The 27,779-nt window shown below is 37.6% G+C and overlaps 3 protein-coding genes across 15 annotated transcripts; 1 reads left to right on the forward strand and 2 right to left on the reverse strand.

The window, feature by feature from the left end:
* Positions 1 to 1,130: 1,130 nt before the first annotated feature.
* Positions 1,131 to 12,886, reverse strand: arl13b (ADP-ribosylation factor-like 13b). 8 transcript variants are annotated; one of them, XM_084096975.1, is made up of 12 exons: positions 12,703 to 12,886; positions 12,215 to 12,448; positions 9,340 to 9,410; positions 8,992 to 9,241; positions 7,314 to 7,419; positions 6,946 to 7,148; positions 4,794 to 4,908; positions 4,544 to 4,706; positions 4,239 to 4,358; positions 2,989 to 3,057; positions 2,417 to 2,481; positions 1,131 to 2,315 (listed from the first exon to the last, which is right to left on the reverse strand). In XM_084096975.1, exons 2-12 carry the CDS (start codon positions 12,271 to 12,273, stop codon positions 2,274 to 2,276), a joined length of 1,263 nt encoding a protein of 420 aa, XP_083953101.1. In that variant the 5' UTR covers positions 12,274 to 12,448; positions 12,703 to 12,886; the 3' UTR covers positions 1,131 to 2,273. The 8 variants fall into 8 exon arrangements, with proteins under 8 accessions (XP_083953101.1, XP_083953100.1, XP_083953105.1 ...); XM_084096974.1 differs by lacking the exons at positions 12,215 to 12,448; positions 12,703 to 12,886 and adding an exon at positions 10,411 to 10,583; XM_084096979.1 differs by lacking the exon at positions 2,417 to 2,481 and having other exon boundaries at positions 12,215 to 12,886.
* cldng (claudin g) lies at positions 10,678 to 27,453 on the forward strand. 6 transcript variants are annotated; one of them, XM_084097049.1, is made up of 2 exons: positions 10,678 to 10,858; positions 26,668 to 27,453. In XM_084097049.1, the coding sequence occupies exon 2, from the start codon at positions 26,670 to 26,672 to the stop codon at positions 27,297 to 27,299; it is 630 nt and encodes a 209-aa protein (XP_083953175.1). In that variant the 5' UTR covers positions 10,678 to 10,858; positions 26,668 to 26,669; the 3' UTR covers positions 27,300 to 27,453. The 6 variants fall into 6 exon arrangements, with proteins under 6 accessions (XP_083953175.1, XP_083953179.1, XP_083953177.1 ...); XM_084097053.1 differs by having other exon boundaries at positions 10,678 to 10,853; XM_084097051.1 differs by having other exon boundaries at positions 10,730 to 10,792.
* On the reverse strand, positions 13,348 to 25,316 carry znf654 (zinc finger protein 654). Its single transcript, XM_084096959.1, has 9 exons — positions 25,157 to 25,316; positions 24,185 to 24,330; positions 20,832 to 20,913; positions 20,557 to 20,692; positions 20,232 to 20,434; positions 19,003 to 19,139; positions 18,633 to 18,774; positions 14,588 to 18,494; positions 13,348 to 14,508 (listed from the first exon to the last, which is right to left on the reverse strand). Exons 1-9 carry the CDS (start codon positions 25,280 to 25,282, stop codon positions 14,498 to 14,500), a joined length of 4,890 nt encoding a protein of 1,629 aa, XP_083953085.1. The 5' UTR covers positions 25,283 to 25,316; the 3' UTR covers positions 13,348 to 14,497.
* Positions 27,454 to 27,779: the final 326 nt, after the last annotated feature.

Below are 27,779 nucleotides of genomic sequence, written 5' to 3' on the forward strand. Positions count from 1 at the left end.
TGGTTGAGGGTTAGTTGCAACTTGCATGTAATTATGCATAATTAACTGGTAAGTACATGTAACATGTAACAAGGACACTGTAAAATAAAGTGTTACCAAAATAAAAAATAAAATAAAATGATATGATATGCTCAATAAGTTATTTGACCACATACAGACTATTTTTACATTACCTACTTTAACTCATCAACATAAGCTGAGAAGTTTTCAAGTTTTCTGTAACGGTCACCTGCTGGAGTGCCCTTGAGAGCCACCAGAGGGCACTCCACACCAGACTATTATCACTCCCTCACAAACTACATTTCTCATAACTCACTGCCCGGACTCATCATCACTGATTGCATTAACCTGTGTCTCATTACCCTGTTAGTCTCAGCCTATTTATACCATGTTCACTCATTCACTCACTGCGAAGTTTTGTATGTTGTTGCACTGCATTTCTGAGCGTTTTCCCTGGTTTCATGTCTCTTGGTTTTTGGATTTCTTGCCTGTTCTGTGGATTACTCTTTTGCCTCCGCCCCCTGCCTGTTTTGTTTGTTTGTTTGTTTGATTGATTGATTGTTTGTTTGTTTATTTGTTTGTTTGTTTGGATGGCCTACCTGTGTTTTGACCTATTGCCTGTATATTGGATAACGTGTCTGGATTGCCCCTTAATTAAAGCTGCATTTGGATCTCGGAGCAGTTTGTAACATTTTCTCTTTTTTAAAAGTCAGTTTAATGTAATTTAAGCTTTTAAGGACTTTCACACTCAAAATGAGGAAGCTTTTTTTGTTGTTCTTCGCTCATTTTAATTTTGCAATCAGAGTTGTTCAAAAGGAGAGATTTTAAAAGCCTAGAAAATGATGAGCATAAGTGCTTTCAGTAATTTTAATAATGCACTTTAGAATGCTATGGATTTTGACGCGATGATCAAAGTTTGATTACAATTACTGGCCTACTGGAAGGGCAAATAATGGAGGAAGACCTGAAAGATGTGTGATGGCATTCTATGGAGGAATATAGACGTTAACATTTTAAACCTAGTTTAACTTTTTTAATCAGTATAAAATTTGTACTATACTATACTATACTATACTATATAAAAAACTGTAGGCATTTTTGTCTCTTTTCCATGAATTATACAGAAAGCATTTCCACAGTTCAGCTCTCTTTAATAGTTGCAATCATAGACTGTAAAAAAAGAGGTTGCAATGAACAAAACCTTGATGGTGTAGTTACGGCATGTACCAGCAGAAGGCGCCGCTAACAGTTGTGCAAATGTGCATTATCAAACAGTTGTAATGACACGGAGATGTGTTGAGTGCGAGAGTGAAAATTAACAGAATAAACTTTCTCTCTTTTTTAATTTGACATTCATATTAAATGTAAACGGGTTACAAAGGGCGCAAAGCAGAGCAAACTGGATGATGGACAGAAGTTCTCATCAACTAAATATTAGTGTGTGGGGTAAAACACAAAACAAAACATCCAACAAACAATGTAAATGATAAAAATCGCAATAGCATAAAATAAAAATGAAAGCAGGTTTTTACAGTATATGACATAATACAGATAAAAAAAAAAATATATATATATATGGAGGATGAGCATTGTTACACTTAAAGTAATACACTTTATCATCTTTCAGAAGATGACAAATGTGTTTTCCTCCCTGATAAAGCACGATGTACCATATAACTCAACAACGAGCTTGTACAAACTTTAAAATGTTTCAAATCAAATGTAAAAGTTTACTTTCTCGAGATATTTTTATCTGTTGCTGGTGCTATTTGAGAGTATGAATGTCGTTCTCAAAATTAAGACAGCCTAGTGTATAAACGTAGGCTATAGATGCTGCTGATATTTTAAAGGCAAACTGTGTCAAAATTAACTGCACATTTTATATGCACAAGAGCTTAAGATATGCACATGGACCGTAAGAACATGTTTGTACAATTTCAAGTACACAAATTTAAACTTTTATATATTTACATATTTTTCAATTCTCTTAAAAAATAGGTCTGTAACATGTTTTCCACAAAAAAAGAAAAAGAAAAAAACAACTCAATTGAGTTGCATATGTGTGTTAATACTGATTTTAAATATTTTGGTAAAACTAAACAAACAGCTCTACAGAAATAAAGAACATTATAAGAATATGTCATACAGTGAATGTCCACGTCCCTTCATCTCATAAACACTGGCCAGGAAACAGCTTCTGATGACCATCAGTCATTGGTTGCTTGAGTTCATGTGATCCATCTGGGTATGCTGATTGGGTATCAATTCCTCGCTTATGGGCAATTACATCTGCGTAGATTGCTACACTTCCCGTGCTTGAAGATAAGAACAAAACAATACTTTGATTGGTTGGGACCCTTAAGAATTGTGAACCAGCGAGGGGGGGGGGAGAGCAGAGGTAGTGTTAGGAAATTACATCATGAGTATCGCTGTTCGGCCTCTGCCTAATTGCTACAGGTGGAAGAGGTTTGCCATAGAAATCTGCCAATAAAAGAGAGTCATGGAAGAAAAAAAAAATAGGTCAGCAATGTCCTTTTTAAAAAAAATCAAGGATCAACTAATTTCAATTGACCACAAAATACATAATTAGATTCCTAGATTAAAATGTCACTGATCAATGTTTGCCTTCTCAAAAGAGGACATAGAACATTATACGTAGAATTCAAAATGTTTCCTACAAGCATCAGGAAAATAAATTGCATACATTAGTCACAGTGCAGGAAGCAAGTTGTTAAGGAGAATATGCAAGTAGCATTTGTTAGGTACAATATTAAAGTGGATGGTTGTGGTATTTCTGTTGGCTGATGACAGATGACTGTACAGGAAGGATGTGGCTGAGGCTTGCTGTGTGGATGGAGAGAAAACAAAGCTTTAAAGACAAAATTATGGGAGACACGTACATGGTTAGGAAACAGAATGAGAAAAGAAAAAAAAATGTTAGTGATGCGCATGCCGGAGATGGAACAGGTGCAATGAACCAACAATTACCAGAATGCCTTGTATCTCCAAGAGGCTCAAGTTTGGGGAGCCTAGAAACTTTGGGAGTAGCCCATCCAACTAAAACCAAGAAAAAAGTCAAATGATTAGCTGTTAGGGTCATTAAAATGAAGCAACAAAAGGGAAAACTAGGACAAATCAGTGGTTATTTTGACTATGAAAATGAATGTTTAACAAATGATAGTCTGTTGTAATCCTAGAAAACATTCACCACTGCAGTGTTTGTTTTTTTATGTTTGTCATAACTCGATCTTCCACATGACAGACTTCTCTCTGGTGACATTATGCTGGACGTCCAGACTCCATCCAATCAAAGACAGATGAATTAAACCCCACTCCACATTTTTACCCTTTTCAATAATCCATTTACTCTGAAGTATGCCACAATACAGAAGAAAAAACCATGTTGCTATGTTTTTACGTCTTTGAAACTTTTCTTCTGTTATTAGGCAAGTAAAGGGACTACTCTTTATTTTCTAGTATGCCATTAAAGGTATTACTTCTATAAAAATATTACTTGTGTTATGGATTGGATTTTAAATAAATATGAGTTGATATAAATGAAATAAATGACCTAAACCTAAATTTGACATGCTGTATTTTCCAGAATAAAAGTCACATTTTTTTAATTAACCTAAACATGCTGCGACTTATATAATGCAATTAACATCAAGTTTACAAAACATGGATTTGTGCCGAATGCAGAACATATGGGTTTGTGCCGAAAGAGAAGGTAGGTGAGCTTAAGTTTATTTGTATAGTGCATTTCCCACATACAAGTAGTTTCAGTTTAGCTTTAAATAAATCTCTTTAGGCTTGGCATTTATAATTAATGTTGTTTATAATGACTGCCACTTTAATTTATGTTTGTTTTATTCTTATATTTTTCATTCTTGTTCTGTTCTGAATACTGTTACATTTAAAGGATTTGTTGTGGAGTGAAGGGAACATAATTACAGCAAATATAATGTTTGTAAATATTTGGTTTTATTTATCAGTGTTTTACATTATTTCTGAACGTAATAAAAAAAATGTGACCAATGCAACTTTGTATTTCTTCTCTCAACAATGCAATTTTGACCTGGTGCGACTTATAGCCAGGTGAAAATTATTCCACTCCAAGTTTTGTTTGACAAAGGTTCATAGTGCAAAAACCACAGTAAACCATTTTTTATCGATTTTATCAATTATTTGTTCATTGTTCATATCTGAGAAACTACTTGTAAAAGAGGCATTCTTACCTGGTAGGGGAGTAGGGGTGGGGCTTTTGGCTGCTGCTTCTTCCACTCTAAGAGGGTCAACTCTATGCTTGCGTTTCAATCGCAATTTCCTAGTTTTCTTTTTGGTCTGATCCACTGCTCCTGATTAAAGGTGACAGATACATAGCGGTTTTTTAAAGTGATTTCAGAGGCAAAAAGGTTTCTCATGTGTCATAATAGTAAAAGCTTGTATTTGAAATGAACTGACAATACAAAAATAAACCTTTATTCATTTATTACTCTCATAATGGATAATGGAGACCTTTTGAGGAAATTAGAGGTCCTACCTGATTCTGTACTCTCCGGGGTCTGTCTCTCACTCTCTTCATCCTCCTCCTCCTCGTCCTCCTCCTCTTCATCTTGAAAGGCTGTCTGTTCTTGCACACTGTTCTGCTGGCCCTCTTCTCTCTGTCTTTGCATCTCTTGCTCTTGAATTAATTTGTCTTCAAACTGGGATTTTTATATAGAGTGAGTATTTTTTGCATCTTAATGATTTTATCCAACTTGTGTATTAAAAGAAACAATGTGACAACTAACCTCAGTAACAACATTGTTTATTGGCTGGAATGGGTTGGGCATGTTGGCATCATCTAGCTCATCCTCTTTCAGTGTCCTTCCTTCTCGCTCAGCCTCCTCTCGCTCCTGCCTGTCTCTGTCAGTGCAAAACATCTTCGTTAAACTGTTGTTTGCATTTTGAACAGTTTAAAGTCATAATAAAACAAGAAGAGACAGATATTTTCTTCAGTATTGTAATGTACATCTGAACGTAACAGATTATCAGAAAAAAAATCTGGTTAGAGGCTGCAAACATCATCAGCAGCCATTTAAAAATGGGTGTTCCCCAGGGTTCTGTCCTAGGCACTCTTCAATTCTCTTTTTACACACACAGTTCTGCGGCCTTACGCAGTTTGAACTCAACTGTGTTTTTTTCTGTAGATGCAGTATTGATGGACCTGATCGCTAAGAGCGATGAGACGGAAGAGAATCTGACATGGTGATGTTGGTATAATTCTCTCTTTTCAAATACCAGCAAGAATGTAGGGTGGGGACTTGGTTCTATCAATTGGCTGTTGATTGGATTTTGTGTTGCACTCAAATGAATAGCTGACGGGCCAGTGCGAGCCAAGGCTAACAGCGTGCCGGGCAGGGCCTGTAGCCTCGGACCTCAAGGCCAAAATCAAGCTGCGTTTCCACTGTCGGGCCAGTAGCCCCGCCCCGCAGTGCTACACTAAAACCCGCCCTTAACATGCCTCAAAAGAACAACGTCACACAACCCCACCGTTTCACCAGCACAGGGAAGCTAGCAGACTGAAAACTAACTAGATCGGGAGTGCACATCAAACATGCTGAATCAAACAACATATCATTATTTCACATAAAAAGTGAACACACACATACTTATTCAGTTGCGCCTGCCTCAGTTTATTTGTGATCACAGCAATACACAAAACAACTCCATTCATTTCAAAGCCTTACACATTTAGAAAAAAAACTATTACAATATCATATTTTACGTCACAATTTTTTATAAAGAATGAGCATTTCTATTAATTGTCCACGAAATTATGCGATCTCGAGGATGTTTGAGCGATCTCTACCATCTCACTATACTGTTATCCCTTCAGTCAGACCAACAGATGGAGCTCACAGAGAGAAAACAGGAGTTATGAGTTGTATGAGTTAACCGGAGTAAATGTAATTTATGACATATGTGGATGCAGAAGTCCGGTATCAACAAAGGCACAGGGAAGAGACTGATAAATACACGATTATAACCATGTATACTTTGTTTAAGTTCTTCAAGCAGTCTCAGGTAATTTCTTTAATCATATCTGTATTTATATTATGACAACAGTTAAAAGTAGCTTTTAGCATCACATATAAATATATATCTGTTTCATACTGTGATCAGAATCCCCATCGGATCACAATCGGAAGTTATTTCACACACTCGCTGGTGTCTGAAATTTTTTGAGCTGAAAATTGTTTTAAATGTCTTTAATGTTGAGGTTAGCTGTTAGCCTGATATGAAAACATGGGAAATGAGCAGCGGTGTTGACTCTCAAACGCCGCCTCTGTTCATAACCACCGCTCAAGCCCCTGTTGGCCTGCTTTGGACCAAGGAATTCGGTGGGCCAAAAAAGGCACGATCAAGCCCCGAAAGTGACAATGGAAATGCGACTGACCCTGGCACACACTTGCTTTTGGCCCAACAGTGGAAACACGGCTAATGAGAGCTTGCAGACAACTGTTCAAGGGGCAGGGTTTAAGCGGACTAAAAGTTTGGAAAAGTCTGGCATTTCACCAGAGAGAAAAGTCTGTCACTTTCATGGAAGATTGAGTTTAGATTAAACATTACAAGAACAACAACAAAAAAGAAACATATACATGGATGAATCATCCACAATAAAATCTATAAGATGCATTTACTAAACAGGGTAGGCTACATTTTCATTTTATGCTGACTTTCAAGTAGTAACTCTGCAGTAAAACAAAGAAAAACACAGACTAACTATGAGTACATATTTGAATATAAAAGCAAATAAAACCAGCTTAGTTGATATGAACTAATTTCAGAACTAAACTACTTTGTTTTAAACTATTCTTAATGAATAAGCGGCTCCTGACATATCTGGAAAAGAGGGATTAGCATGACAACCCATGTGAAAAGTCTTGTTAGCTTACTGACCTCTCCTCTCTGATCCGCCGAACTCTTTCTGCTCTTTCCTTCTTGTCTTGTTCTTCCTGAGCCTTCTGCTCTGCTGTATCTCTTTGCACACGCTCTGAAATTGCCTCGTAATCCTTGGCAATGTTATTCAGGAGCCAGTTAAGGCCATTCTTGATGGATTTGTCAACCTTCTTACCATAACCCAGCACAGCAGAACAGGGCTCCTGAGATCAGAGAAAACAACATTTAGTTCAGTTTTATATGATTGTTTTGCAACATTTCTTTCAAGTAATTTGCTGAATTACAAATTTCCCCACTCATTATTTCCACATTAATTACAAGCTCAGACTGGTCTCTGATAAATATAAACTTTTTAAATATTAACTCACAATCTGACAGAGGCATTTATTCTCGTTGACAATCTTCTCTAATGACAGGGTCTCGATGATATCTGCTTCAGCCAATGCCCCATCTTGGTCCTGTTTATTAGCCAGTCTGAAAGCCAATCAAAAGAATACAAGCTGGTCACTAGGTGTTGCAGGTTACTAGGTAAGCTGTCACAAACAAATGGCCTGAGGTCTGCACTTGAGGTAGACTGAATAATTAGCCTTGAGTTGTTGAGCACTCTTGACTTATTAGCACACTGAACAAGCTATATTTAGTCAAGGACTTCATCTGCTGCTCACTTCCTCAGTTAATTTGACCCACTGCAGCTTGTTCAACGCTCCAACAGATATACAGATGATGCATTGCACATTTGCTGCACACCGCCCCAATCCACTTGGACTAGAGGCAGGAATTATGTGAGAATGCTCTTCACTGATTACGGCTCGACATTCATCAAACCCTCCAGGCTCATCAACAAACTCAAGGTCTTGGCTCTAAACACCTTCCTCTTTCTGACAGACAGGCATGGGTGGTGAGGAAGGGCTGCAAAAATTAAAAAATGGGTGTTCACCAGAGTTCTGTTCTGAGCCCTCATCTATTTTCCCATTTACCCACACTGCTCTGAGTCCTTACACAGCCTCAACTCCATCACATTATTGTTGACGCAGTTTTGGTGGGTCTGATCAATAAGAGCTAGTAAGGATAGTAAAGAATTGACATGATGGTGTTGGTATAACTGCCAAATACCACCAATAACAAGAAGGATTCGCATGAACCACATGCGCTGACAGCTTGTTTAGGATCGGCCCCAAGGTGCAGAGATCTTTTTACAGGTGTACCAATGAAATCATTCTGTCTGGTAGCATTACTGCCTGTTAAAGGAGCTGGACCATGCAAAATTGTAGAGGCACGCACAGGGTGGTGTAGAAAGCTGAATGTATCAATGAGGATGCGCTTCCCAAAATGCAAATCTTCATAAGGCAGAATAGTACTAAAGCCAAAGAAAAAAAAAAAGATTAAAGACCCCAGCCACCATAACAAAAGCCTTTTACATTAATTTCCCCATTATATCTAAACGGTATGTGAAGGTGGGGTATTTTACTTTTCTCCTTTCTAAACATGAATCTGCATATCTCATCAGTATGTGCATATGCTTTAGGCAAAGTGGGATTTTGCACAATATCAGCATAAATCCCTATTATTTACTGGAGTAAATGCATTAAAGTAACTTGCATTTATCATTGAAGACCAGCAATATTTACTTTCTTTTTGAATACATAACGGCGATGCATAAATGTCACATTCAGACACACCCATTTAGCAGCTGTGATGTCAGATTAATGGATTGAACTGGCCCAGGTTTATAATTTTTTTTTTAAGATTATTTGGTCACCACACCTTTATAGCTTTACTGAGTGATTGCCAATTAATGTTATTACACAACAACCAATTAGAACACATTTTACAGATGTAAACATATATTTGAAGGGCACTGCATATTTTCTTTAATTTTCTGTACATTGTGCTGATATACATGTGTTATATATTCATTTTGTATAATGCCTTGTTTTTATTCTATCGACAGCCATCTCATCTTCCATGTTTGTTTGATGATCTGTACTTATTCCAGCCATTAAGTCACATTCAATGACAAGAACATGTCAAGTTCTGAAAACTCACACTAATACAGGTTTGCCTGCAATACGAGGGTGCCGGAGAACCTCAGCCATTGTGTCTCTGGTTTCTTGGATTCTCTGGACATCACTGGAGTCCACAACAAACACTACTCCATAAGACTCAGAGTAGTAGTTTTTCCAAATGCCGCGGATACGTTTACCGCCACCCAAGTCGAAGATTGTGACCTCAAACTTCCCCTGCTTCAGGTCCACCTTTGAGAAGCCCACTGTAGGGGCTACATCTAAAGGACTTTCTATGACAGAAATATACACATTATGAGAATTATCCTGGATCTTGAAAACACAAAAAATAATTAGAAACGGGAAAGAAAATATTATAGTGAAGATTTACCTCCCTGGATTCCTCTGACTGTAGCGGTTTTTCCAGCATTGTCCAGTCCAACCATTACTAATGTCACTTTCCTGTAAGAACACAAATACAGCATCACTTTATTATGCATCAGAACGACAAAAAGTTGTAAATTTAAAAAAAAAATTATCATTTTTAATCATTCTTAAATCTAAACGTTTTTGGGGAGTTGCACCACGTGCCATTTTATTTCAACTAACCTTGCCTAAATCATTAACTAAAAGGTCTACATGGGCTCTATTATATAATTTTCTGTAATTTGCCTGTTTCTTATAGGTTTTATTCTGCATTAGATTTATTTGGTAGAAAAAAATTTCAAATGTTAATAAGAAATGATTTATATTGATATTAATTTAAGATTAAGCCAAATTATTTAATAAGTGTGTCTTTTCAAGAATTTAATTATGTTAATGAAGCTTTTTCATTTTGATATCAAGACAAATGTATCATCCTAAAAAATGTTATGCCCAAAAAAAAATCAAGATATATGATATCAAGTAATCAAAATTTGTTCATGAAGTCAACTTTAATCCGTTTAAAGCTGCCTTCATGAACTTAACTTTTTGACATAAAAAAAAACATTGACATTATCTTATGAATTCACCCACAGCTGTGAGCGAAGGCAAGCTAAGCCTGTACGTTAATGCATCATCTCATGACAGGCAAAAGCGCACAGGGATAAAGAGGATGATTCAGCATACCACACACAAAAATACCAAGTAAATAATGTGGCCTTTTCCGGCACAAATGACGCCAAAAATATAAATGAAATGATAAGCTGTCCGGGGCTGTAGAGTCCCAGCTGTTTAAACTACAAGGCTTCCAGTGGAGGCTTAAGAGGCATAAAAAGACATCTGTGGCGGCGTAACACAAATATCTTGAAGTGACATGGGATTTCTGCTCACCATCATCAACCTATGCGTAATTCTGAAGAAATGCCAGACAAACACATGGGCCAGGCAGCGTAAACCAACCTTTCAGCCATCACTGATGCAAACAGGAAAGCTAAAGTCCTTAGCTACCAAAAACATACACACACAAACAGATACTTAACTGCGGCACTTGCGCCGCAGGGACATCAAGCGCACTATCCAGGTGACAGTTCTCTGCAACCAGGAGGCCTTCATTGAGACTGGGAATAGATCAAGATGACAGCTAGCTTTCCCTTGACTTTGGTTGTTTTTGTTGATATACACACACACGCTCTCTCTTTTGTCTCTCCTGGCCTCTGGTCAGCTCTGTATCTGAGGGATTAGCTGGGGATTTCTACTTAGCCCAACAAGATCAGTGACAGGGTGCTAGAGGACACACTACGTTCAGCCAATGAAATAAGACAATAACTTAGACAGTTAGTCGTCAGTAAGACATTAACATCCATAACATCACTGGCACGTTTGGGGCCAGACATCTCCACTTTAAACGGACTGATTCTTAGGTACGATCAAACATTTTACCCAGATTTATCCTTATCAAGCATCTTGTTTCAGGCACAGAAGGTGATGTGAGTAATCAGATATTTATCACTTGGCTTTAAGCCTATGCCTGATTGTGAGTCATGTTCCAACGTGTATGGTGAGATGTGCATTTAGGGCCTCTAATCAACCTACAGCATCTTTATGAAAGTGGACTTAAATACTGAAATTGAAAATGACACCAGGGCTAATGCATCTTCACGACAAAATATGAATCTACTGTGTGGAAAACAAACAAAATATCTTGGCACAAGTGCTTTGGTGTCACCAGCAAAACGGTTTTGTTAACAGTTTTAAAAATAAAATAAAAATATTCTCATTAATTAAAATAAAGCTTGAATAAAACAAATTATAAATATTAGATGAAAAACTAAAACATAGACATGTTGGCAATTAACTTATTTAAAAAAAAAAAAAAAAAAAAAAACTATGCATAACTATACCTATAAGTACATATTTATTTTAAATAAGTTTTTTTTTTAATGTCAAAAAGTTTAAAGTTGCCTTCATTAACCTTTTTTGATGACTTGAATGCACCTCTTCTGTGTTTAGCATGTTTTTGTTTTTGTTTTTCTGTATTAGAATTAATCCTGATATTTTTGGAGCACAAAGTAATGAGGGTGATACATATTTGTCCTGATGAAATGCAAAATGAAAAGGCTTCATTAAAATAATGAAATTCTTGAAAAGAAAAGCTAATTAAGTGACTTGGCTTAATCTTAATTAATACATATATATAAAAAATCCTTTCAAACTAAAGTGGTGTGACCATGCCAAATATCAAACCAATTGGCATTTAAATTGTTTGACATTTTCTTAAAAATAATATTGTTTTTATTATTACTTTTAAACAACTGGTTTCAAGATCTTGTTTATAGAATGTATTAAGACCACTAAAGATGTATGAACTTGTCTTTCTTTAAAGTGATATTTCACTCAAAGATGAAAATTCTGTCATCATTTTCTGAAGCCACATGTTCATGACAAGTGAAAGGTAACTAGAAGCTGTTACTCTGCCTAACATCTCTCAAGTGCCACGCAACAATTTTTGTTTTGGGTGAACCATGCTTTATAATAAATACAACTTGATTAGATATTTTATGTTCTACTATTTTTTTGTTGTTGCCATAAATAAAAACACAATGACATACTGGCTACAGTATAAAGAAGACAGTCGCACAGTTAAGTAAAAAAAAAAAAAAACACCCATGGTAATTTTTTTGTGTGGCTTCCGTGTCCAAATACAAATTGGGAACACTGTACAAATATAGATAACATATACACAGTTGCACATTATAAGAATTGACAGGTCTGCTCAGAAAAACAGTTAGTAAATGTATCTTACGGTCTCTCTGACTCAATGGATCAAAGTTGTAGACACTCACCTTGCAGGTTCTCTCCATCGTTTCAACCAGTTGCAGCAGTTCGCCATCAGATTGAACATTTCACCCCAAGTGTCTGAACTGGGATTTTTTATTTCATGACAGCCGTTTTGCCTGATTACTAAAGTTCCTGGCTAATTTCTTTCCTTTGTATTTTAATCAACCCGTTATCTGTTATCACTCTTTTGTATGCCTATCTTGGACTCGTGGTTTGATAAGACATCTTGTTGTATCATTCTAGCAGAGAATAAGGGCAGAATAAACTAAATATGACCAACCAAGTTAAATTGTTTAATTATCACTTACAAAACTGACCATAGAGTTTAGTTTCATTTTGCTCACTACCCGAATCAATGCACCCTCACTGAAGGCTAACCAGTTAGCTAACGTTACTGCATACGATCCATTAAAACTATTCGATTACATTCGTATGTCTTTAAATGGAAAATCTATATACATCTATATATCTATTATACAATGACTATACATACTGTTTCAAAGACGTCCCGGTGAATGCTTTACTCTCAATTTTAGACCGTTTTTTTGTTTTGTTTTTGCAAAAAGATGTAACGGGATAACGTTAACTGTTAGCTTGCTAGCAGTCCGCTTTGTTGACCAAGCTGAATTTGGCTGCTATGGCTGCAGCCACAAGCTCGTCGAGGGTCGGGGTTGCCAAGTGTTTAAAAAGATTGTATGATATAATGAAAACTATGAAAAAATAATTAAATGGAAAATGTCTTTGTAAGCTTTCAACATATGTTTGTACTCGGACATCTTATAATCTTTAAACCGAGACCCTTATGATACTGCGTCGATCTAAGTGGCCGAAAAATATCAGTCTGGAAATGGTTGACTTGGCAACACTGTACTTGCTTACACTGTACTTGCCTAAGAGTAACGTAATCTAAAAAGTGAACAGTGCCTCCCGTGGACGGAGACGTAGCAAACTGTGTAGGTAATTAAAAATGAAACGAAAAATTTCACATTACATAAACGGGTAATATAAATTAAAACATTGTGGTGGCACCATTCTTTCTGCGAGACAAAGTAAAGTAATATCTGTATTTTTTCATGTATAGCATGCCAACGACATCCAAATAATCCATGTCTGTTTACAATAAACCAACAAACTCAAATCCCCCTAAAATGTGTTTATTAATTAGGACAAAAAAAGCTCTCAATATATAAACCCAGTCACCCAATCCAATCATATACAATTTAAACTCTTCAAACATTTACAGAAGATACAAAACAAAAAAGAATAAATAAGACTGTTACTGCTCATAAATGGAACAGATTTAAACATGCCTCTGTTTGAGACACAAACTAGTCCTCCGCTTTAAGATTTTTTTTCTTTAAAGAGAAGTCCTTTAGAATATGTCATGACAATGTTCGGCGAGTCTTTGTGGCACATGTACACTCCTCCATTAACATGAGTATCTGCAGTTTAGTCTAGGCCTTCCCAGCAGCACCAGCCTGCTGTTATAAGCCAACAGTTCTTCTGATCCCAACAAAAGTCAGTCTGTCATTTAAAGACTTGGTGTCTTTAATTCTTCTCAAGTGACCACTGACTTAAACAAAAGCAAATTAATGACATTTGCAAAATATGCAATCAGTGACAATTTACAATGGTTCACATATCAAGGTTTAAAAAGAAAATAAAAGAAAAGAAAAGAAAAGAAAAGGTTTATAGTGTGCTTGCAATACTTTGAGTGGCCTGTGAATTTCTATCCAGTACTTCTGCTCATAAAGCACCATGTTAGACACCTGACCAACTGTCACAAAAAAGTAAAGTTAAACCTTCCATTAAACGCCAGACTAGAGCAGGTATATACCCTGAACAGAAAGACTGACCAAATCCTCTTGTAGTGTTACGGTCCTTGGTGGCCTCTCATTACCAGGAATTGAAAAAAGATCTTTGACAGAAAGTGATGACAAGTATTGAAAAGCATCTGCTGTGCATTTTATAGAAAGACAAACTTACTATTTTACTGAGAAAGCAGTTGATGATTAAGTAAAAATAAATACTCCCAAGTCTCAAAAAAAAAAGAAAAAAAGAAGCATTTTCAACATCAGAACTTTTAACTAGAGATAACAGACCTTTGCTTTGAAATAAAGCAGCTGATCGGTCATACGAGACTACAAGGAGGCATAACTCGTTTCCTGTGTGGATCTCAATATAGTTCAGTTTTGAGATGCTGACGAAGATGTTAAGCACACATGTGAGAACGCTGATTGCCTACAGCAGCATTTAGCAGTTTTCCCAGTAGAAAGACCTGCTTGTCTTCAGGTAGCACCTATGAAGACAACAATAAAATATTTAACAAACTGCAAAAATTAAAATAACCTTAAAATCAATAACAAAAAGGTACTTACTCTCATCATCCGAATCGAAACCAAAGAGGGATGTGCATTTGTCCTTGTGTGTTTGCAGCTCTTCCTCACTGTTGAAAGACTCAAAACATCGAGAGCAACGCTGCCTGGTAGGAAGTTTTACTGGCTTTGACACTGAGCCCAATAACTTTGAGCCCACCTGGGGTTCCTTCCAGCGTTTTGGCATGCTAATGTACGACTCATCTAGATAAGCTGAGGGAAGGGGTCGAATGAATTGTTTATTTGCAGGTTTTCCTGAAACGAGTGGTTCCTGCTCTTTAATGACTGGATCTGAAGTTTTGCCAGAAACTTCTTTGTTACCCTCACTATGCCCATTAACAAGGCTATGGTTCTTGCTACTGTAGCTAACAGAACTTTTATTGAGGACCAAAGGCTTTCCATCATCATCTTGACTTGCAGGGTCCTTCCACTTGGCTGCACCCTGAATCGGTTGACTGACTGAAGAATTTGCTGCTGCCTCCATACTACCTTCCAGAATTTGAGGGGCTCCATGCCCTGTTGGTTCAGAATCTTTGGGTAATGTCTTTATTTCCAAATTTGTATCAAGTCGATAATGTGTTTTTTCATGCTTATAAAGGAGCAAAATAGTCTCAGCTTGCATAGAGCAACCAGGAAAGCAGCACATCGCTCTCAATGGATGATGGACTAACATGTGCTCGCTCAGTTCTGTACGTGTTTGGTACCTTTCCTTGCAGCCGTAATGGTAGCACGGGAACTTCAGCTCACCTCTGTGGCATATCACATGGTCAAAAAAATGCTGGGGATTATATATCTTTCTACAACAGAAAAGACATTTTTCCTTTCCAAAATTGAAAAAGAACAGAAGCGCCTTCTTGTCACCATGGTGGTGTGACAGCACATGTGAAAGGACAAGGATTGACTTGGCACTAAATGTACAAATCTCCACAGGGCATCTAACATGTGTAGATGCACCAGTTCTTTTTCCCTGGAATGGTGTTGAAGGCTGTTTGGACTTTGTCTGAGTCCCATTTTTATACCCCACTGCATTTATTTCCTTAAATTCTGTATTATTGTCTATGGGTTCCCGATTCTCAGAACTGTCTTCTGGACTATTTGTCATCTTCCTCCTTTTTATAGCTTCTCCATCCTCTTTTTGGTCTCCAGGAGTAATCTTCTTCTTTTTTACCCTAGGTGTCACAATTTCATCTTTTCTTTTAATTTTTGATTTGCTCTTGTCTTTTTTTAGTCCTACATTCTTAGATTCAGCCTTGACATTGTCTTTCTGACTTTCTGCACATTCTGCATTCTCAATTTTCTCTTTGTTGTCCTGTGGTAATGATGTCTCAATTTTCTCTTTGTTGTCCTGTGGTAATGATGTCTCAATTTTCTCTTTGTTGTCCTGTGGTAATGATGTTTCAATTTTCTGTTTATCTTGTGGTAATGATGTCTGATTTTTTTCATTTAAGGTATTTGTCTCAGTCACACTCTTAACTTTCCTTTTCTTTCTGATCACTCCATTTACCCTATGAGCTGAGTTGCCATTTGAATCCAACTGTTTGTCCTCTGAAATTTGTGCCTTTGGTCTCTTCCTTGCTAGTTTCATATTGAAAAACTTCTTGTTCTCATCTGTGGGCTGAGATCTTTTTGCTAAAACCCTCCTTAGACATTTTGTCTTCATCTTGCAAACCTTCTCCTTTTGTTCATCCGATGTACTTGGGGGATCTGAATTCTTGACCAACCTTGTCCGCAATCTAACCTTAGGCTCTGTGCTTTGCCCTTCCTTGTGCAAATCTGTGATGTTCAAACTGCAGTTTAACCTCATTTTGAGGTTTCTAAACTTATTCTTCACACGTTTAAACAGTCTCTTCTGGGCATATTGTGAGGCGGTCTCGGTGGCATTCTCACAAACAGTCTCACTAAAAAGCCCATTAGACTTTTTCAGTTCCTGAATGTGCACTTTAAAATGGATTGATGGGCTGCGCCCATGAGTGTAGCGTTTGTGACAGAACATGCACTTTCTGTCAATTCGGTGATGCCACAGTGCATGCCGTAGAATGTGTGGGTTTTTGGTTTCTTTATTGCAAAGGCTGCAGGTAACTGAAAGCTGGCAACTTGCTTCACTTGCGGGGATAAGGTCAGAGACTAGACCATCAACAGCTGCATGCATATCTGGTGATGTCTCCTCAGGTCTTGATGGCACCACTGGCACCTCCGTCCTCTCAGGCACACTTTTAGTGTCAAGAGTGTCAATCTCAGTTTCACTAAAAGTAGCCACTGTTTCATCAGGGAGCATTGTCTCTTTAGTAAGAACTGGAGGAGCATCCTCATGAAGAACCATCATGTTTTCTGGCGTACTATGAGGTACAGGAATGGTGTCAGCTCTGGTGTCAGTTGTCACTTCTGGTGAAAGATCAACATTAATATTTTCTGCAGGACTAATAGGACTGTAAGGACCGTAGTCTGGATATTTAGTGTCTGCATCTTGGGGAATTGATAACTCGCTATTTAATTTTGGATCTTCAATTAATTCTTTAACTGGCTCAAGAAAGGCTTCAACTGGAGTGGATGTTTTCACATTTAAAGCTGGGATTGGTGTAGCCATGCTTTCCACCGCATTTTTATCCTGTGTTGCAGCTCCCAGGCTCTCTGTAGGTTCAAACTGTTGCTCAGCAGGCTGTGGTTCTTGTTTGGATTCATTATGGTCCAGATTAAATTCTTTATCTCGGTGTAAACCGTCAACTGATATTCCTTCCAATTCAGCTTGTCTTGAATATGTGTGGAATTTTCTAACCATAGAAAGGCCTTGTTCCCAGAAAACAATCTCCTCCCTCACCTTGAAGTCTTTTTTGCTACATGGAGTAGATTCTGCTGATAGTAACTCAAGAAGAGACGCATTACTGTCAGGGCATTTCAAATTCTCTTGAATTCTGTTAGTACTGCTTTCAGGGATATTAGGGGTCTCTGTGGAAAACAGTGAGGCCTGAACATCAGAAGAGAGGTCAACTTCATTGTCAGGATATGAAAATTTCATTGTGACTTCACTGATTGCTGTCTCAAGTGAAATCTCTGTCAAAATATTTGACTGCTTTGGTTTCCTTCCTGGTTTCTTGGCCTGTCGAGGTTCACCGTTTTCTGCTTGGGCAGCTAACTGGTCCAAAAGCCATTGTGGTTTCCTGCCCTTGCGTTTCAGAGTGTTCATCTCTGTCTGTCGGGAAAGTAGTCTCTGACGCCTGCTATTAAGTTGCCTGGTGTGATTCTTTGCCAAGTCCAATTGCCTAAATGAACGTCGAACTGGAGAGGCCTCTGAATCTTTAACAAGATGTGTCCCTGGCTTCCTCCCCCGCCTTTTACCTGGAGGTTTGGAGGGTGCTTCCCCTGAGGCAGAATTAACCCATGTTTTCAATGACTCTGCTTCCTGGTCATTTCGGTTTGTAGGTTTCTCTGCTTTATTAATAGTCCTGTCTGTGTTGTCTGCGTGACACTGACAATATCCTTTCATACAGTAACTTGGAATCCACTTGTCCTTTTGCATGATTTCACATAAGGCTGCTTTACCGACCTTATCACTCATTAGCTTCAGACAGTTTGTCTCGATGTTGAGAATGCTCCAGAACTCAGGGTCAAAGTACAGGTCTTTTTTCAGGATCTGGAGAACCTCAAAGCGTACACTGTTACCCACAAGACTGGTGTCTGCATGGTACTCTTGATCAGGGTGAGTATATAGGAGGAACACATTCTTGTATGACTCAACAGTTCTCTCTAGGAAGAAAACTAGCAGTGCACAAGCCCTACAGACCTCAAGGTCATTAGGAAGTAGGTATGCAATGGTTTTGTAGATGAGGGACTTGGTGACTGGATCATTCTTAAGGTCAGTCTGCAAGGCTCGTGCACAAAGCTCCACACAAATCCCCAGGCCATCTTTTCCAAGCTGAAAAATAAATATTTTATTGCCATTATAAAAAGACCATTCCATAAATATTGACAAATGGTGTGTTTGCTTAGATTTTTGTCTATGTCTACAATTACAAGGGAAATACAGTAAATTAATGATAAAATAATATCTTACCTCTGCCAAAATCACCTTCATAAATGGGAAAATCGCTTTTATGTTGGTGGCTGACAATATCATTACTTTGCATTCCTCTAGGAAGTTTTGTTTAGAAAGGTTCAACCGCAAGTAGAGTCTGCTCCATATGAAGACCAAATCCCTTAAAGGAAAAAAGAAATTCAGAAAAAAATAAACGGGGCAATTCCAATAGGGTCCTCACACCATCGGTGCTCGGGCCCTAATGAGAATGTAATTTTCTGCAACCTCAACACTATCTTCTATTCAGGTTGTTGCAATAACTGTGTAAAAAATATAAAATGCTAAAAAGAGGGTTAATACACTGAAAACAATTCCCCTTCTTAATGTTTGTAGAGCTATTGAGACCCACCAAAGGTAGTACATGTCTCCAATCTGGAGCTTCTGAGATAGGAAGCCTTTACTCAGCATCAAAATAGTCTCATCTTTCTCTTCATTCTCCATCATGCAGAGTATCTCTACAGCATCCTTCCCATCGATATCTGCCATCTTTAGAAAAGAAAACAAGAGTGTAATTTTTAACATTGCTCATGAAATACGGTGATCTTCCATTATGTCAGAAAAACATCACATATATTTGGAAATCTTTCATGTCACTTTGCTTTTTCAATGCACATGCTCATAATCCATTATACACTGATTTATAAATTATCAAATATAAAAATAGTTCCAGAGACACTTGTTTGCTGGACCAATTAGTTATCAATTATGTATATCTCAGCCATATGCATGGTATTGCTTATAGCAGTTTGGAATTATACTTAAAAATTGTTGCAGTATTTTGCTAGCATGTGACATTAAAAAAGAAAGAAAAAAGAAAAATCAACTATTTGTATTAATGATTTCTGGGGGGGGGGGGGTTATTTAAGTTTAAATAACTTAAAATGTATAATGAGCACATATTCATAATTTCTTAACATTTGCTTTAGGAAAATTGCATCCTATGTTTTAATTTTACTTAAATCCATCAATGATGCAGTTATAGAGGTTAGTAACTGTATTATCACTTACAGTAAGTATTTATAAGAACACAACATGGCTATTAATAATATATTCACTTATTTGATAACTATAATATAACATTATAGCAATACAGGTTGCATATTTATAAATGCATTCATGGATCCATACGACTGACAAATTAATACTTATAAATCAGTGTATAATGGATTATGAGCATGCGCATTGAAAAAGCAAATCCATGACTTAAGTAAAAAAATAATCTAAAATGTAACTATAACTGTTCTTATAATGCAGTATAGGTCTTAATGAGTCTTTATAAATTTATTTATAAAATAGTAATACTTATGTATAAATGGAGCTGCAATTCATTATAAACATGGACTTCATAGAAAGTGTTACAAAAAGATCTATTAATACATAACACAACAGGGCAAATCATTTCAAGGCAGGACTTTAATGCACAACTAGGCAACACAAAGAAAGTCCAGAAAAGTCAGAAGTCCTATAAACCACAATAGGGAATGGAGAATGTTTTACTATTGTTCAGGTATGCAAACTGCCAAAAAAAAGTGGACTGTGTATAAGGCCCGTTTCACACCAAGAGAATTTCTCACTCACCTCCTTGTACAAGCGCTCACAAAGAGAAGCTCTCTGAAGGCAAATGAGGTAGGCTTGCTTGAAATAGAGATGCCTCCCTACAACAGAGTGCCGGATGCATCTCCTTGTCAGTGCCAAGGCCTCCGGAAGCCTCTCACATGCCACCAGGTAACGCAAACGCAGCTCAAAGAAAATGGATACTTCTGAACTCAGATATCTGTCCACTGCAAACAAAAACAGCAATTAAGAATTATAATAATCAACTCCATTCACAGTTTAGAAAATCCAAGGTAAAGATTACTTGATCAAGATACACTGTTTTTAAACAAAAGCTTGATAGACTGACCATCTTCTTGTGGTAGCTCTGAATCCTTGAGAATGGCCTGAAGTACAGGGTTTGCCCAAGGCCCTCCATCTTTAATAATATGCCTAACCTGCAGAAGGTAAACATTCTGGTGCCTTACCAGGCTCGCATAGCAGTCCTAGAATAGACAGAAAAAAAAATTAAACCATATTAATGGAAACATATGAGTGACACAACAAGATAACCACTGAAAGGTTAAAGAGCAGAATTCTACATGATGCTCCCCAAGAATAATAGGATTGATGTCATGCAATTACCTGGAATGAGTCTAGAATATCTTTTAAAGGATGCTCGATGAATTCATCTTTTCCAAAGAACAACAGCAGTTCAAAGATACTCCTGCAAATGAAAAAAATGTGTAGACGCTGTAATTATTCACTTTTACAACCTGTTGCACCAATAAACAATACGGTAAGCATTTTAGCCCTTTTCTATCTTCAGACAGGATTAGTTTTATATTAGGAGGTGGAGAAATATTATCAGAGCCTCTCAATATTAAAGATTAACAGTCCACACCGGCTATAACGATAACAGCACAAAGTAACAATATAGGTGGAATCGCTTTCAGAACGATTTTATTTAGCTGATGAACAATACAAAAGCCAATCAGAATCAAGCTACAGACAAGGACGTGCTTAGAATAAACAGAACAATATCATCTGCTGGTGTGGACGCTAATGTAATTTTCGTTATAGTTATCTTTATATTTGTCATTTTTGATGTGGACGATCGTTATCGTACGATAACAGCTTCATCTAGTTTGATCGATGGTCTCTACAAAGGCCGATCAGAAGACCCGATCAGATGACGCAAAACTTGCGGGACAATTTTTCTATGCGCAGCTAAAATTGCTTCACTACATTCAAGTAAACAGTAAAGTAAACAGTAAAATACAGTCTACTGTTGCTAAACTGCAGGACAAGCTAGACAACAAGAGTTATTAAAACTGCATTAGGCCGCGAAAGGCGCTCCGAGACGGAGTGGAACACGGACAAGCAAAGTGAACTTTCACGCCTAATTGGTTAAATACACACAAAAATATGCCTGGCTTGGTGAGTATTCGCGTAAAAATTCTGATCAGAGCACCCTTATTACAGACAAAGGTAAAAATAACTTAAAAGGGATCGTTTACCCAAAAATTTTCATTCTGAGGAACATAAGAGATATTTTGAAAAATACCAGTGTTTTTTTAAGTCCATACAATGGAAGTCAAAACTGTTTGGGTACAAACATTCTTCAAAATATATTTTGTGTTCCATAGAAGAAAGAAAGTCATACAGGTTTAGAACAACATGAAAGTAAGCAAATGATGACAAGAGTGCTCAGTTTTACCAGACGTCCGCTCTACTTTCCTAATTAGTTTTACTAATTTGTTCTAATTAAGTTATACAGCACCTGTAAAGTCAGCATGAAACAGAAGTTGTGATAGTATTGTCTTTCCTACTGTGACATATATAAAAGTGAAACTGCTTCTAGAACAAGAAAAAATGTAGGGTGGGAGTCTTTTTGTCGTTTGCTATACCTTATGTAGCCCCGCCCCTTTTCAGCGCTGTGCACATTGTCTTTTGTCTTCCGGTCTGTATTTTCACAGCGATCTTGCGTATTTATGAATGAACGGTTCGTTTTAAAATCTTCCCGGTCGACTGACATTTGTTAAGACATCTGCTTTAAACATTACAGTCCTCATGATAACTTTCGTTAACTTTACATTAAGTAAATCCACTTCAAAAGCTAATTACTCCTGGACAGCAACGCCATAGAGATATACAGAGCGACCGCAAAAACGGAGGTTAAAAGACAATATTCTAAAGATGGCGGCGCCCTCGTTTCTCTGGCGCATAAGGTCTATAGATCGGTACAGGGATGACGTACTTTTGTAGGCCAAAACCCGGAAACGAGTTAGCATTTTAGCACTTTTTTTTATGGGCTTTTGACTAAATGTTTGAAATAAGGTCTGTGGTGAACACAAGCTCAAGATCCTTTCATGTTTTATACAATATAAAATACATCAGTAATACCCTCTTGCAAACTACTACAACTCAAACTTTCAGGGACAAAGTTTTTAGACAAAGACTGAAAGAGTTGCTTAGTGATGGTGACATTGAACTCATGTGACCGTGGTGTAGTTTGTTTATAGCCTACATTTAGCTTTTGACTTCTGCCGATTGTATTTATGATCATCACAATGAACAAAATGAGAAAGAATCAGAAGCTTTCGTTTGTCACAGACCTTATTTTCAGCAATAACCCAAAAGCTGAAGGAAAAATCCTATTGGGTTTTTGGGTAATTAATTAACTTCCGGGTAGGCCTAGAAAAATACATCATCCCTGCACCACTCTATTGATGTGATCTCATGTGATTGACCGATTGTCTCGCCCTTGCGCCGGTAAACACGTCATCAGGGAAGCTGATGCAAGAGAGGGCACTTTGACGCTTCAAAAAGCTCATAAAGAGATTGTAAATCTAATCCATATGAATTGAGCGATTTAATCCAAGTTTTCTGAAGAGAGACAATCACTTTATATGAACAGATTGAATTAAGGCTTTTATTCACATATAAGCATTCATCAGAAAATTTGGACTAAACAGCTCAATTAATATGGATTAGTTTTACAATCTGTTTATGAACTTTTTGAAGCGTCAAAGTGGTAGTTGCGTAGCTGCCAATGGAGAGTACAGAAATGGATAATATTTTATCAAAAATATCTTCATTTGTGTTCCGAAGATGAACGAAAGTCAACAAAAGGAACAACATGAGGGTGAGTAATTAAAGGGTTATTAGTTCACCCAAAAATGAGAATTCTGTCATAAATTACTCACCCTCATGTCGTTCCAAACCCATAAGACCTTAGTTCATCTTTACAACACAAATTAAGACATTTTTGATGAAATCCAAGAGCTTTCTGACCCCCCATATAGACAGCAATGTCATTACCACTTTCAAGACCCAAAAAGGCAATAAAAACATTGTTAAAATAATCCATGTGATTACAGTGGTTCAACCTTAAGGTTATGAAGCGACAATAATACTTTTTGTGTGCTAAAAACCCCCCAAAAATAACAACTTTACGGTGTTCACCGTAAAGTGCAGCGCTTCCGGGTTCTGCATCAGAATGCCGGTTCAGTATTGGCCGGCTCCATGCATGTGTCGTGGTGCTCACATGAACAGTGTCAGAGACTGACAAGAAGAGAAGAAATTGTTGAATAAAGTTGTTATTTTTGCACACAAAAAGTTATGTCTCCGCTTCATAACCTTAAGGTTGAACCACTGTAGTCACATGGACTATTTTAACAATGTTTTTACTACCTCTCTGGGCCATGAAAGTGGTAATGGCATTGCTGTCTATGGAGGGGTCAAAAAACTCTCAGATTTAATCAAAAATATATAAATTTGTGTTCCAACGATGAAGGAATGTCTTACAGGTTTGGAACAACATGAGGGTGAGTAATTAATGACAGAATTTACAATTTTGGGTGAACTACCCCTTTAAAGGGATAGTGTAAAGGGTCTCACTGAATACATTTTTTTTTAAAAAGATAAATAATTTAGAATAAATACTAATAGAGTCTATTTTCTATTTCATGGCAAAAGCAGAAGTGCAGACTCACAGGGCCAGGCTACTCAGTGTGTAGCGTACATGCTCACACTCTGGAGGAAATGATGCCACACCCTGGACAAAAGAGCACAGGGCACTCCGCAACACCTGGAGCTGGGGAAGAGGCACTTGCCATCGCCCGGTTTGCTCCACCACCAACTAAAAGGAAAAAAAAAGAGATAAATTTAACAGAGAAAGAGTAGAATGACTAAATATATTACTATCACTATGTAAAGCATTACTGTCAGGTGACTTATAGTGTTTGTTTATAATCATAGGAGTCACTGCCATTCAATGGCAGGACATGGACTAAGTGATACAAATTACGAAACATCAATCAAACTTTTGTAAAACGGCATAAAAAGTTTATTTTTTAAAAGAGAAGGCTGGACTCATTCATTTAGCAACCATTTCATTCGAAATTAAAAGCTGCTGGATAACTGTTGAGAAGAAACCAGCGGTTTAAAACCAACCTTTACAGAGACTGGTTATTAGGACAACAACCACTGCTAACACTGACAGCATCGAGTTATTCTATCATTTAACACTCTACAGTCGTGCACAATGATTTCTCAGACTAGGTTTGGCGGTTTATGGTTTCATAAAATTGCTGGTTAATAAAATATTACGAAGAGTACAGACGCTTACATCTTCTGCAGACTGCTTGTTTTGGAATGCAACTTAGGAATGCTAATCGTTAGCCACTTACCAGGCTAATGGAGCTAACAGAGAGAAAGTGACAGACAGTACGTCCTCTATAAATCATGATCGGAAATGAGCTATCGCTCTATTGAGATCTACTTCAACGGTATTTTGAAAACACCTGTAGATAGAGAGGTAAAATACTGTGTGAATGTTGGCTCACGGTGGCTGTACACTGGGGGAGGGGAATCTGCTGACATGCTGCTAACACTGGTTAGCATATCTCTGTTTGCCTTTTTAAAAAAGCTTGCAAACGCTTTCGTCCATTCCAGTGTCATCTTACCTCGCAAAACCTTTCACAGTACGTCTTGCTCTGAAGTCCGCGTTCGTCGTTTGTTCTAGTCTTTGACAAAGTCTCCAGTTCTTTCTTAAACCTGTCTAACTCCAATTCACTCTCTTCTTCCGCCATACTGCTTGTCTAAACCAGCGCGTACAACAGAGGGACCACGAACGTTACCGTGAGTGTAAGGACAGCCCATCGGAACCATTTGATTGGTGGAATGCCCTGTCAGTTGCTGCTGAGCATTAAATGTCTGCTTTGTGATTGGACGATGACCCCTTCGATCAAACGGTAGTCGGAGTGTATCCTCACTCTGGATATTTGATTGGTTAGGCAAGAACCTTAATATTTTTCTGTTTTGTAATAAACACACCAAAACAAATAAGTTGTCAAAATCACATTAATCGTTTCTCTAATGAACTAAGTTTTCCAAACACGCGCACTCCCGTATTCTTGCCTTAATGCCTCCAACATGTTTAACAATCATATGGGCCTTTTATTTGATGTTTATGAAATATCTATAAAATCATCGGACGAAATGTAAGTAACGGAGTAATTGATAACTAATAGTAATAATGAATAGTCAGCGTTATCGGTACAGCGTTAAACTAGAAACCAGTGATTTAACTGATTGATAATCAGCCAATCACTGATGGATAGTAATTAACAGCAGAAAACAGCATCTTCATGCTATTGGAGCAATATAACTTAAAGGAGCACACGGAAATTTTTGTTGGCGTGAATCAAGGCTTTTAAAATAATTGTTTTCTTGAGCACAAGCATTTTGTGCTTGCTTCAGAATTTTGTCAAATCATTGTGATTTGATTGGTGTGCGTTATAAGTTGCAAGCTCATCAACAGCATTGGAAGTTCTCAGGTAAGAGATGTTTATCGTGGAGATTTGTTACAGACTGGTAAAAATATTTCTCTCTGTAACATTTACAAATTTTAGCGTAACTTTTCAATAAATCAGTGTAAATCGTATTTCCAACAGTTTGGTAATAGGGCTAAATCGGCAATAAAGGTGCGGTCACCTGCAGTGCAGTCTTATGCATTGAGAAATTACAGATTGTGTTTTTTTTTTGTTTTTTTTTTCCTCTTGAAATAACTGGATTTGTCCTTTGACAATTTGCTGACCAATGCTAAATGTGACCACACTGTAAAGTCTGTGTGAAATTGCAGTTGCGATTAGTGTTTTCTTCCTTATTGTGATGTATTGAGAATTGATTGCATTGTTGTGGTTTGCTATTGCTATGATGATGTAAGCAAGAGGTTGTCCTTCCCTCACACTGGTAAATGCGTCTTCACCAGAGAAGAGTAGTTGCAAGAGGAGAGTTATTTTTATTAGATTACGTCACGAGAGCTTGTGAGTTTTAAAATGAGCATGAATTTACTTTAATACTACAGTGTTTTACAAAGAATTAGTGTTTTTTTTGTTTTTTGTTTTTATCATTGCTTGCATTACTTCCAGTGCTCTTTCCTTTTTGGTTCATTGGCTTCTCCCTCTTTTTGCAGACATGTCTACTGGATTACAGCTTCTTGGAACCTCCCTAGGCATTCTTGGCTGGCTGGGCATCATCATATCGTGTGCGATTCCTCTATGGCGTGTGACTGCTTTTATTGGAAACAACATTGTGACAGCGCAGATCATGTGGGAGGGACTATGGATGAGCTGTGTGGTTCAGAGCACTGGTCAAATGCAGTGTAAAGTGTACGACTCCATGCTGGCTCTTCCTCAAGACCTACAAGCCTCTCGAGCTATCCTTATTATTGCTGCCCTTCTTGGTCTAGTAGGCATATTTGCCAGTTTTGCAGGTGGTAAATGTACTAACTGCTTGGCAGACGGTTTCGCAAAGGCTCGGGTTGTTGCAGTAGGAGGGGCCGCCTTCGTCACTGCAGGAGTCTTGGGTTTGGTGCCATCTAGTTGGATTGCCCACAGGGTCATTGGAGACTTCTACAATCCTCTAGTGGCCCAAGCACAGAAGAGGGAGTTGGGAGCAGCTATCTTTATCTGCTGGGGGGCAGCGGTTCTCATGCTGGTTGGTGGAGGCCTTCTCTGCAGTTCTTGCCCAAAAGGAAGGCCGTCCGCTGGGGGACGGTATATGCCGGCTTCTCAAAAAGGAAGGGAGCGCTTGGAGTATGTGTGACTGCAGGATGTTTGACTTCTGAAAACTGATGTGTCGGTTTTCCCTCCTTTTAAACATCTGTTTGTGTGACCTCCCTGTAAACTATGAATTTTAACCTGTTGCTCTATTACTTTCTATTAATATATACAAATATGTAACAATAAAATGGAAGTTTTTATCCAACAGATGGCAGTATTGTTTTTGTAATGGCTGGAATTATAATTTTTCAAATTTATTTCTTCCTCCAGGGTGGGCTAAATAATGCCATTGGTAAATTTGGCACTGGTTTTTATTGTACTCTGCCAATGACTTCTGAATTCCATTTAATAACCGGTGCTTTAGGGCATTTTTTTTATTATTTTTTTTTTTTTTGCAAAATGACAAATTAAATTGCCATGTGCCATACCTAGACAAAGCTTATTATAATTCCCTTTCATCTGTGGCAGTTGCTCTGCTGGAGCAGGACCCATCAGATAAGTGATTCAGTGAATTGTTTTTATT

The sequence above is a fragment of the Abramis brama genome, assembly GCF_963993115.1.
Source record: "Abramis brama genome assembly, chromosome: 2".
NCBI lineage: Eukaryota > Metazoa > Chordata > Actinopteri > Cypriniformes > Leuciscidae > Abramis > Abramis brama.

Bases quoted from the DNA above. Each gene is read 5' to 3' on its own strand.
- arl13b (XM_084096974.1), bottom strand. From the start codon at position 10,484: ATGAAGGCCTCCTGGTTGCAGAGAACTGTCACCTGGATAGTGCGCTTG. The intron at 4,909-6,945 runs GTCAGTAAGCTA...TTGCACTGACAG, and splicing joins CGGCGGATCAGAGAGGAGAG to AGACAGGCAGGAGCGAGAGG. The intron at 2,316-2,416 runs GTAATTTCCTAA...CTTATCTTCAAG, and splicing joins CGAACAGCGATACTCATGAT to CACGGGAAGTGTAGCAATCT.
- znf654 (XM_084096959.1), bottom strand. From the start codon at position 25,282: ATGGCGGAAGAAGAGAGTGAATTGGAGTTAGACAGGTTTAAGAAAGAA. The intron at 24,331-25,156 runs GTAAGATGACAC...TTTTCCTTTTAG, and splicing joins ACTGTGAAAGGTTTTGCGAG to TTGGTGGTGGAGCAAACCGG. The intron at 18,775-19,002 runs GTGGGTCTCAAT...TTTTCCTTTAAG, and splicing joins GGAGACATGTACTACCTTTG to GGATTTGGTCTTCATATGGA.
- cldng (XM_084097049.1), top strand. From the start codon at position 26,670: ATGTCTACTGGATTACAGCTTCTTGGAACCTCCCTAGGCATTCTTGGC.